The sequence below is a fragment of the Eutrema salsugineum genome, unplaced genomic scaffold, assembly GCF_000478725.1.
Source record: "Eutrema salsugineum unplaced genomic scaffold, Eutsalg1_0 scaffold_16, whole genome shotgun sequence".
Lineage (NCBI taxonomy): Eukaryota > Viridiplantae > Streptophyta > Magnoliopsida > Brassicales > Brassicaceae > Eutrema > Eutrema salsugineum.
The window spans coordinates 5940553-5952916 of NW_006256858.1; the positions used below are offsets into that span (position 1 = coordinate 5940553).

At 39.6% G+C, this 12364-nt stretch overlaps 1 protein-coding gene across 1 annotated transcript; it reads right to left on the reverse strand.

The window, feature by feature from the left end:
• Positions 1-1916: 1916 nt before the first annotated feature.
• Positions 1917-3478, reverse strand: LOC18021458 (MD-2-related lipid-recognition protein ROSY1). The gene is made up of 4 exons (XM_006404440.2): positions 3235-3478; positions 2577-2675; positions 2318-2478; positions 1917-2106 (listed from the first exon to the last, which is right to left on the reverse strand). The coding sequence occupies exons 1-4, from the start codon at positions 3323-3325 to the stop codon at positions 1999-2001; spliced, it is 459 nt and encodes a 152-aa protein (XP_006404503.1). The 5' UTR covers positions 3326-3478; the 3' UTR covers positions 1917-1998.
• Positions 3479-12364: the final 8886 nt, after the last annotated feature.

Sequence of the window (12364 nt, forward strand, 5' to 3'; positions counted from 1 at the left end):
GATCAAGCCAATGCAACTACAAGATCGAGCTGAATGGAAAGCGTACACACCGATCCAGCCCTGGAATTCTTCCTAATATTTGTTTACAATTGAGTTTCCTTTACAATGGAAGTGGTCTCGAGTTATTCTGACCAGTTGCTCGAAAGTTATGACTGAATGAGCATGAAGATACCCGTCTTTTGGTTACATGCCAAGGGTCAGTGTCTGGCCTTGCTTCCGCCGGTGATCAGGAAGTGCTTCACCTGGGAATCAGCCTTGGAACACTTTCAAGTCGACACAAGAAGCAGGTGCAAGTGATGAACTCCTCAAGAATCTGCACCGGGACACATCCAAGCCAGTTCACAGACCAGTGCAAGTTGCGAATACACCAAGATTCTGCCTTGGTCATTTGCCTTGGTCAAGAAGGGACCCAGTGCAGCTTGCCTCAGTCACTGCCTAGGCTCCTCTAACCCAGTGCAGCACTCAATTCACATGTTCTCCATTTGCCTCGGCCACTACCTCGACTCAGATCATACCCGGTGCAACATCAAACACTTCACCTCAGTTAGCACCCCGGGTTTGAAACAGACCAGTGCAGCCTGCGAACACACCAAAATCTTGCACCGGTCTACTTTCTCGGGTGGTCTAACTCGGTGCAGACCAGTCTTGACCCTGTTGGAGCCGGGTCAGGATCCAATTTGTCCTGAGCTGACCTGGTTCGCCCACACTTAGTATATATATGTTTTTAACCTAATTTTGCAAGATATCTTTCATTCTCTTTAGTTTCCTTTCTTTTTTGGTGAAAGAAATAACCTGTGTAAGAGATATCCCTTGTGTTATTTCAATTTAATTTGGTTTCTTATCATCTTTCTTCTTTCCTTAATTATTAATCATGCTTAACATCACTTTTTGCAAAGAAAATAGTATGTTAAGTATGATTAGTGAGTATTCTTTCATTAAGCTTTTGGTATGTAGATTATGATGTTTAGATGCTAGATTGTGATGTTTAGGTGCTCGATTCTACTTTTCCTATTCTTATTTGGTTGTTCTCTATGCTAGATCTTTCACAATTAGCTTGATCTAGACCGAAGGCATTTTCCATCCAGAAAGTGTTTAATGATATGCCTGAAAGAGCCATTTAAGATTTTAATGTTTTGATCACATGAGAATGCTTGTTTGAAGATTAAATGGCATGTTAGATCTGATTCTTTATGATTTCTGATTATTGTTGCACTATTGAGAGTTAGGTTTGCTAATGATGATTTGAAATGTGATTAATGTCTTAAGAAATGATTAGTTTTGTTTAAGAGTTTTAAGTTAAAAAGAAATTGTATTTTTTGAATACTTTAGTATCATAAAGTAGTATTGAATCAATTATCACACCTAGAGGCTTAGCTTTTTATATATTTGAATCTATCTTTGTTAAGTTGTTAGTTGTTTTTTTTTTTGTTAACCACTTTGCTTGTTTAGTTTTAATCATTTGGTCTTGTTTAATCACAACACCATCTTGTTCATTTGGATTAAGCTAGTTTTTTTTATAACTTTAGTGTTTAAATCTTCATTTGGATGAACTTGTTAAGGAATTGATCTAAGAAATATCCTTTTATCATGCATACATAAAACTAAAGGAAGATACCATAGAAGAGAGAAAATTGTGGGGTTGTTTGTCTATTACCAATTTCTCTTCTGTGTATGTTATTATATTACTAATAATTGTTGTTTCTTCAGCTTCTTGCATGCCAAATCAAATTCACGACAAATATATATATATATATATACTAAGAATAAATTTAGTGGGTAATGAATATTCTGTAGTATTGTTGATTCTTTAAGGTTAAGCTTTGTTTATCTGATAGAATCGAGTCTTGTCGGTGTCTAACCGTTGCTTTTCCTGACTCATTAGAGCAGAAAGATTGATCTGTGTTTTACTGTAGATCAAAGTCAAGCATCTTTATTTGGACACCACACAAGCATAGGAGAGAGTTTTAACAAAGTCAGTACATATTTACAACAGAAAACTTAACTAGCAGAGACCGTGGAAAATAACGTGATCTTAAATTTGAAGCTGATGCAAGATAGTTGCTTGCCATTCTTGTCGTTCATCGTCATCTTAAGCGTGTAAGTGCCCTGTTTCAAAGAGACGTATTGTTAGATCAAGGAAGCCAAATCTTGACCTAGCTGATTATGATGGGAAACTGAGTCTTAAGACAAATAGGAAGCATATCTCAAACCATTTGTCAAATGAACATAACCAACATATCCTTAAGTTCAAGCGTTGAGATAAAAACCAAGATATGGTCAAAAGGAAATGAACAATCACATTGTTAGGAGATCTTACGGGTGGTGTAAATACAGGCAAAGTTTGGGAATGAGAAAGGACGAAGCTGCCTGGTGCGATCGGGCAGGAAGTCTCATTGCAGAGGTCATGAGTTTCGGTATGGATATGAACCCCAACGAATGAAACGCTGATCACTACTTTTCCTCCAGAGATGTCTTCATCTAATTCACAACAACACACAAGATTTTATCAAGGAATGCACAAGATTATGTTTCTAACTTTTCAATAATATAAATAGAAGCAGGAAGATCATAATTACCAGTAGAACCCGATATCTTAAATGTTGCGGGTTTGCCACTCACTACGGGGTCAGGAGAGATCTCCACACCCTTGACCTTAACGGGATCGAGCCTCTTATCTATAACAGTCGCAAGTACAGAGCAAAATCCAGTTCAGCATAAGCAAAGTAAAAGACTAGTAGTATCATGCAGATAAACAGAGAAGAGTAAAGTATACATCACTGATAAAGAAACATGAAAATTTGAAATGTAAAAAAAAAAAAAATTAACCTTTATGTAATTGCATAACCAAGAACAGAAAATAACTTGTATTTAACAGTCGCAAAAAAAAACAACTTGTATTTAACAAATATTTTTAAAAATCCCTATTTTCTTGCAAGCAATTGATGAAAGGGTAAATGAAGCACTCTACAAACAAACTTTTAGCATCTATGAAACTGATTTTCACATGCATCAAGAGCGAAACAGAAAAAAAAAAAATTAGTTTTTTGCAAGAATTGATTAAACCAGAGTCATATCATTTTGTACCCTCAAATTGAAAGTAGCAGATCGGAGTAGGCTCTAAATTCAAGGTCAATAACCAAAATTCAGAGTAAAATATGCAATATTTAAGGTTATGTGATGAGTCTTAACCATATTTGTTACTTAAAAGAGGAAGAAGAGAGTTTGGGTACAAACCGCAGGAGCGGAAAGAAGTGGCCAGCAGAGAAGGTAAGAGGAAGAGTGTGAACAGGAGAAGAAGCAGAGGATGAGCGTGAGAAATTGCCATGGATGATGAGTGATTTGCAGATGGCGAAGAAGGAATTGTGATTTGATGAAGATGACGAGATGAAGCTCGTCGATTTTACAGGTGTCGAAAGAGTTTGGTAAGTAGATATGGAATTTAACGGTTTCCTGAATACACCGAACCATCCAACGGTTGCAGATTTTAGCTACATTTAAAAACATATATATTTTGACTTTTTCAATAATTTTTTTTTGATTTTCAATAGAACTCTTGGTTGGCAAATCAGTTGCTTATTATAAGAGACTAAATGAATATCTGCATATATATATGTATGCGGATTTTTTTGTTAAAATATTTTTTAATTTGATAAATTAGTTAATGCTTAATAATAAAAAAATTTCAATCATTCCTGTTACATAAAAATTAAAAATTGAAGTAAGAAAAGTTTTCTCTTCCATTATCTTTAAAATATTATTTTTCAAAATTCGCATCATTATTTTTTTATGAAAATTTCATTTGGTCTCGAAACATATTCGTACATGAAAAAAATGATACAATTACAAATTTAGATCAATTTTTTCTTCACCATTTTAAAAGAACACACTAATATTAATGTATATCTGTGTGAAGGTGTCAAGTTTTACCTTAAATAAAATCAATAGCCACAAAATACACCGTTGATCGATTGTAATACTTAGGGATCGAATCCACAGGGAAGGAAGGAAGTCTAGAATCAAAAAAAATTTATAATGGTTTTGGTAGTATCTTTAAAACGTAAAAACTAATCAACGAGAAATTACGGGAATTAAAATGACCTAATAACTAAACTTAATGAAATCGACTAAAAACGAGAAAAACGGCTAAACCTAATTGCTTAAATGAAAATCAATTAAGAGAATGAAAATAATGAACTAAAGCTTGAAATAAAATCGATGTAAATCTATAGGAAAGAAGGCGCTGGGTTTCAGAGAAGTTTTCTCTGGGGTATGAACGATTCAAAACATTGTTAGAAAGTAAATTAGATAAGATCTTAGCTTAAACTTTTCGAACTAGAGTCACGGACGTATGAATACGCCACTATCGTGATCATAGACAACTATCTCTCTTAACCCTGACCAGTAGGTTTCCACTCTGACCCTCGAAAAGAAAAGATGCATTATATTTAAGACTCGTCAGCATTCACAAATTGCCCATAGGTAGGTTTCCACTCCTATGTTTGTTTTGCTCTCCCAAACTAGATCTGACACCGGATGAACACGTTCGTGTCACCAAGCATCTGGATCAGATTGTAGTTTATGACACTACTCTCATGCAGTAAAAATAAATTCAGAAGAAAAAGTTCTAAGATTCGGCTTCAATAGCTCATGGAATCCTCATCGAACATATATATCCCCACCAAAAATCCCTTAGACGCAACAATAAAACTACTCAGACATGATGAACGAAATCAAAAACATAGTATTAAAAAGTAGAGCAATAATCAAAATTGAAAAAGAAATAACAAGGGTTCAAGAGACAAATCTCTCTCTCCCTAAACCTAAAAACAAAAGCTTAAAGTAAAATTTCTTCTAAAATATTTTGTCTCTCCTAAAAACGACCTAAATGATAAGTATTTATAGTCTCCAATGCTCTCTGGTGTCTAGGGTTCCGGAATTGAGGCTGAGAAAATGATTTGGGCTTCAGAAATGGGCCTTCAAGTTCGGAGATGGCTGGCCGCGGTCGGGAAGTGCGTGACCGCGGGGAATAGGTGTTTGGCCGCGGTCGGGAAGCCTCTAACCCTGGTGAAATGGCTGTTGGTCGTGGGTGGAAATGCTTGCCGGCTGGTTTACGGGACATCTTGCTCTTGCGTATCTTTTGATTGAACCGTTAGATTGCCAAGCTGTAAAGTGTGCTGGAAAGCTGATACTTCCATCTTTGGGATCTCCAAATTTGAGCTGGCTCAGACGGTGAGAAGGCCTTCAATCGGGGGTGAACTTCTGACGGTTTGACTCTGAGCTGAAAATCTGGTTTTCTATCCATTTTGTTAAGTTTTTCCCTAAGTTTCCAGAAAAGAGTCTTGGAACTACAAATACTAGAAAAACGTAATAAAAGTACTTGAAAACAATAAAAACATAGAAAAAGTAGTTCAAAACGATCCATAAAAGTGGTCAAAATACGGTGTTATCACACACACATCAAACTAAGTAAATTAACCAACAATGAATTAATTTCTTCCACGACTGTCTCTCTCACTTGTTTGTCCTAGCCGCTTTAAACAGTACCTTAGAGTTTTTAGAGGCTTCTCCGTCGAGAGCCTCACCGTTCCTTTTCTTAAGTACTTTAGTTGGCTGGTAAATCGAATTGAACCAGGAGGCAGATTCTTCTTCTCTGGCAGTGTGCAGCGTAGAGCAATCTCCTCTTTGAAGTGGTGCTGTATTAGATGCAGTAAAGGTAGATCGGTTTTGCGACTACTCCGTTGTCCCGTGCTGCTGGAGAACGGCGGTTGGAGATCGGAAGAAAGGAAATCGAGAATCATGATTACTCCGTTGATCTGTGCCATTGGCGGATGGCGATTGGAGATCGGAAGAAAGTGAATCGAAACTAACGACTACTCTGTTGATCCGTGCTGCTGGAGAATCATCCCATACACTTGTCCCCGAGCTCAAAGAGGCACCAATGACTCGTTCCAAAACAAGGAGACTGAGGGAAGGGTTCAATTTGGCCGTAGAAGCATTACTAAGCACCATGGAGTATGGAGATGCATTCAAAACCGGTTCACAAGAGCACTACATGCGAGACAATCCCAAAGGACCCGATTTAGACATAAAAGAAGATTTTGCGTGTTTGAGCCTCAAAGAGAGTCAGCCTTGACGAGAACAAGGTATGCATGTTTACTTGGAAGGAAATGGAGTTTGGAACACCAATAATCTCGAAGAGACCGCCTCGGAGCTTCAAGATACACCAATCTCAAGAATAGAAACCAATAGCAATCAAATGGAACAAGTGGAAGGTCTTGAAGCTGGACACGAGAAGAAACTCAAAGAACTCACAAGACACGACGTTAGCAGGACTCAAGACGAAGAAAACATCAAGACTAACAAGCTACATGGACCGGAATGCGACTTAACCAACTTCACACCAAGCAAGCCCACAACCGGCCATAACTAGGTATTTTCGATTTATACAATCTGTGCAGGTAACATGGAAGTATCCTAGTGGTGTCTAACACGCTAGAGAGCATCAGAGGTCCACGGAAAAAGTCCAGAAAAAGTTGCACGTAGTTAGTTTTTTTTCTTTTTATTTTCAAGTGAATTTTCCATTTTTGTGTCCAAATTAGACGCTTTGCCATTTTTGCTTTAATTCTTTTACAAGTCGTGTTTTTTTTAGTCTTTAGTGTCGTTTTTCTTGTTAAGTGTTGAACCCTAGAAGGTTCAAAGCTGAAAGACTATTTATAAAGTCCCACACGTAGCTGTTGTACTCAACTTTTACCCTATCAATAAAATAACGATGTTTTCCTCTTAGCTTGTGCTTGAGAGCCTTTTGCTTGTGTTCTTGCGTTTGAGATTCACCGAGAGATAAGTTTGCAGTATCAGAGATTCTCACATCATCTATGTGGTGCCATCGATCCATTTCACAACCATTCATTGATCCCTCAAGAGAGAGCGTCATAGCCAGCTTGACAGATCCCATCTCGATACAAGCCTTGTGGAAACAAGTCTTATCTTACCATCCCCATCCATTGATCCACACGAGAGAGCGTGAAAGCCAGTGTGTTGATCCCACCAAGCCATTGATTCCAAAATCTTATAAGCCTCACCCGAGTCTTATATCATTTTGGTATCAGAGCCAAAGGTTCCTGCCTTTGGTCTTCTATCTTTTACACTTGTAGTTTATTTGTTCGCACTCGTTTAGTTCTTTGAATTCATAAAACTGAAAACCCTAGAAAAATTTAGTTAGTTTGCTTGCGTATTCATTAGTCAAAAAAAGAAAAAGAAAAAGAATCCGTTGCATTGTTAGTTTAAAACCGTCGTCTTTAGTTTATTGCAACCCAAATTTTGAAAACCCTATATAAGTTATCTAGTTTTATCTAAGTGCCGAGTTCATCTATTTTAGTGCCTTTTTATTCGGTGGTACTTTTGACTTGTTTGTTGTTTTTTTTAGTACAAAGACATTTAAGTGAGTCTAGTTAACACCATGGCCGATGGAGAACCAGTTCCGAATGATGCTCTTGTTCAAATGATGACCGCAATGAGGGAAGATTTAAGGAACATAACTCAACAAATGGGTAACATTCGTCAAGAATTTGGAGCAATGATAGACCGAGTTGAAGCACAACCAAGGAGAGCCCCAGTTCGAAGGGCACAAATTCCAGCTGGTGATGCGAGTGATGATGAAGAGATGCCCGAGTTGGAGGATGATCTTCCACCCAATCCTCTTCAACATCGACAATAGAGGAGACCGGATCCTCTAAGGAGGAATCCAGCAAGGGTAGTAGATACTCGAGAGAAAACTCATGATCTTAAACTAACACCTCCTACTTTTTGCAGGAAAATCTGATCATGAAGCATACTTGGATTAGGAGAGGAGACTATAGCACATCTTTGAGTGCTATGGCTACACTGAACACAAGAAGGTGGCTGTTGCGGCAGCACAGCTCACTGACAATGCATTGGCGTGGTGGGACAGAAATGTGGCCGAGAGGAGAAGGCAACGTTTTGGACCGGTCATAACTTGGAGTGACATGAAATTCCTCTTACTTAAGTATGTACATGAACACTATCATAGATACTTACAAAAGCGTTTTCGCAAGTTGTCTCAGGGAGACAGGAGTGTAGATGAGTACTTTGAGGAATATGAGAAGCTGATGAACTCACTGGAGCTAGAAGAATCGGATAAGGCCTTAATGGCACAATTCATTGACGACTTGCAAGAGAGAATTGCAAGAAAGGTGGAGAGAGCTCAATACAGTGGATTGCACAAGTTGTTTCATCTTTCCGTACAAGTGGAGCAGCAGATCAAGCGCAAAACAACCCTCACCAACCGCAACCGTACGAATCAAACCTGGAACACCAGCAGCTCTAAACCCGTAGACAAGGGCAAAGCCGAAGAGATCGACTCAAGGTATAAAGGCAAAAATGTCGAGGCTCCCAAGTTCAACCGAGATGAGCCAGGTAAGTCATCTAACAATACTTCAAGAATTCGTGACATAACATGTTTTAGATGTCAAGGTAGGGGTCACATGTCAAGGGAGTGTCCAAATTAACGAGTCATGATCATCACACCTAGTGGGGATTATGAATCTCAAGATGAACAAGAAGACGACTCTAATGACATAGATGAGGAGGTCGAGTATTCTGATACTGGTGAACTATTATTAACTCGCCGAGTACTAAGTGTTCTTGTTCACCCCGAGGAAACAGCCCAAAGAGAAAACATTTTCCACACTATATGAACCGTCAGAAACAAGGTATGTAACCTTATTATAGATGGTGGTTCATGCACTAACGTGGCTAGCAAGTATATGGTGGACAGATTAGGTCTTGAGAAGACAAAGCACCCTCGCATTTATAAGTTAAGGTGGTGAAACGATCAGACCGAGCTCAAGATTTTCGAGCAAGTATCAGTGCCTTTTAGTATTGGCAAGTACCATGATCAAGTCACTTGTGACGTGGTGCCAAAGCAAGCAGGGCATCTACTACTCGGTAGGCCGTGGCAATTTGACCGAGCAACAAACCACAATGGCTGCACCAATCATTACTCTTTCATGCACAAGGAGCGTAAGTACAATCTTGCACCTCTTAGCCCCACCGAGGTACATGAAATGCAAGTGCATATGAACAAAGAGGCTGAGATAAGTAAAAATAATCTTTATCTATCATCTCGTGATATTTGTAAAACCATGAGTGCCAATGGCACAGTGCTACTAATGATGTTTAAAGGGTGTTTGAGCGCAGGCATAGGTGACTCTGAGATCCCACCCAAAGTGCAAACTATCCTGAATAAGTTTAGAGATGTGTTTCCCGAAGAGATACCCCCAGGTTTACCACCACTTCGTGGAATAAAGCACCAAATTGACTTAGTTCCCAGATCAACATTGCCCAATAAGCCAGCTTATAGGATGAATCCTGAGGAGACTAAGGTGTTAGAGAGGCAAATGCGAGACCTAATGGACAAAGGCTATATCCAGGAGAGCCTCAGTCCTTGTGCTGTGCCAGTTCTCGTAGTGCCAAAGAAAGATGGTACATGGAGAATGTGTGTGGACTGCCGTGCCATCAACATCATCACCATCAAATATAGGCACCCCATTCCACGCCTAGATGACATGTTGGACGAGCTGAGTGGATCCACAATCTTCTCAAAGGTGGACTTAAAGAGTGGATACCAAGTGGAAAACCGCATTTAAGACCAAACAAGGTTTGTATGAGTGGTTAGTTATGCCTTTTGGCTTGACTAATGCACCAAACACCTTCATGCGCCTTATAAGAACTAGGTTTTTCGAGCCTATATAAGTAAATTTGTAGTTGTTTATTTCGATGATATACTTATATATAGTAAGAACCTTAATGATCATCTTCAACACCTCGAACTAGTGCTTAAAACACTTCGCAAGGAAGACCTATATTCTAACCTTAAGAAATGCATATTTTGTACTAACCGGCTTGTTTTCTTAGGTTTTTTAATAAGTGAACAGGGGTTACAAGTAGACGAGGAGAAGATCAAGGAAATACGAAAGTGGCCTACACCAACTACAATCGGCCATGTCAGGAGTTTTCATGGTTTGGCCAGCTTCTACAGACGTTTTATGCGAGATTTCAGCACGGTGGCAGCCCCACTCACCGCGTTGATCAAGAAAAACGTGCCATTCTCATGGGGACCAGCTCAAGATGCAGCTTTTGAAGCCATGAAGAAACGTTGAACCCAAGCACCTATTCTAGCCCTACCTGAGTTTGATGAAATGTTTGAGGTGGAGTGCGATGCATCAGGAGTGGGAATTGGAGCTGTGCTAAATCAAAGAAAGAGACCAGTGGCATTCTTTAGTGAAAAACTAAGTGGAACTACATTAAACTATCCCACATACGACAAAGAGTTATATGCCTTAGTCCGAGCATTGGAGACTTGGCAACATCACTTGCTGTCCAAGGAATTCCTTATTCATACTGATCACGAGACCTTGAAGCACTTAAGAGGACTAACCGCGCTTAAGAGACACCATGCTAAATAGCTGGAGTTCATAGAGACTTTCCATTATGTGATCAAGTACAAGAAGGGGCAAGAGAATGTGGTGGCCAATGCACTCTCAAGAAGACATGCATTGATCTCTACTATGGAGGCAAAGGTACCCAGGTTTGAGCATATCAAGGAGTTATACAAAGATGATCCAGAATTCGGAGAAGCTTATCAAGGGCATGGAAAATGAGCTTTTAGCTCGTACCACTTGCACGATGGGTTTCTTTTCCGAGACAAGAGGCTATGTGTTCCCCAAGGATCTTTGAGGGATCTATTGCTGAAGGAGGCACACGGTGGAGGCTTCTTGTCATTTTGGAGTGGACAAGACACTGGCCGTGATAGCTGATCACTTCTTCTGGCCGCACCCCAAGAAAGATGTGGAGAGACATTGTTCACGCCGTGTTACTTGTCACAAGGCCAAGTCCAGGTTACATCCTCATAGTTTATACTTACCTTTACCTATTCCTAAAGGACCATGGGTGGATATTTCTATGAATTTCGTACTAGGCTTGCCCAAGATCAGGCACAAGGACTCGATCTTTGTTGTTGTGGATCGCTTTTCAAAAATGGTGCATTTCATTCCCTGTGACAAGTCCAATGATGCCACACAAAACGCAGATTTCTTCTTCAAAGAGGTGGTGAGACTATATGGAGTGCCAAGAACGATTGTGTCTGACCGAGACTCTAAGTTCTTAAGCCACTTTTGGAGAACCCTTTGGAGAAAGCTTGGCACCAAGCTTCTATTCTCTACAACTTGTTATCCTCAAATGAATGTACAAACTGAAGTGGTAAACTGTACATTATCTACTTTACTTAGGGTCACTCTTGGTCGAAATTTAAAAAAGTGGTTAGATTTTTTGCATTTCATTGAATTCGCTTATAATCATGCTACTCACTCGGCTACTAAGATGCCTCCTTTTGAAGTTGTGTATGGTTTTAATCCATTAACGCCCTTGGATCTTTAACCCATCCCACAAGCTGAGCAAGTCTACTTAGATGGTCTTAAGAAAAGGGATTTTGTGAAAAAAATACATCAGAAGGTCCGAGATAACATAGTGAAGAAAACGGAAGAATACAAAAGGACGCAAGAAACTTGTATTCGAACCAGGAGAGTGGCTTTGGCTGCACATGAGACCAGAAAGATTCTCACAACAAAGGATCTCGAAGCTTGCACCTTGCGGAGATGGGCCTTTCAAAGTTCTAGAAAAGATCAAAGACAATGCGTACCGATTGGAACTTCCAGGTGATTTTAATAACTCACATAGTTTTAATGTTACTGATTTGTCTCCTTGTGATTCATGTAATACAGTTTTGAGGACAACACCTCTTGAAGAGGGAGGGAATGATGAGGTCATCAAACCAGAATCAACCCATACACTTGTCCCCGAGCTCAAAGAGGTGCCAATGACTCGTTCCAATACAAGGAGGCTGAGGGAAGGGTTCAATTTGGCCGTAGAAGCATTACTAAGCACCATGGAGCTTGGAGATGCATTCAAAACCGGTTTGCAAGAGCACTACATGCAAGACAAGCCCAAAAGACCCGATTTAGACATAATGGAAGGTTTCGCGAGTTTGAGCCTCAAAGAGAGCCAGACTCAACAAGAACAAGGTATGCATGTTTAGTTGGCAGGAAATGGAGTTCGGAACACCAAGAATCTCGAAGAGACTGCCTCGGAGCTTCAAGATACACCAATCTCAAAACAAGAAGCCGATAACGATCAAATGGAACAAGTGGAAGGTCTTGATTCTGGACACAAGAAGATACTCAAAGAACTCACAGGACACGACGTTAGCAGGACTCAAGACGAAGAAAAAATCAAGACTAGCAAGCTACATGGACCGGAACGCAACTTAATCACCTTCACACCAATCGAG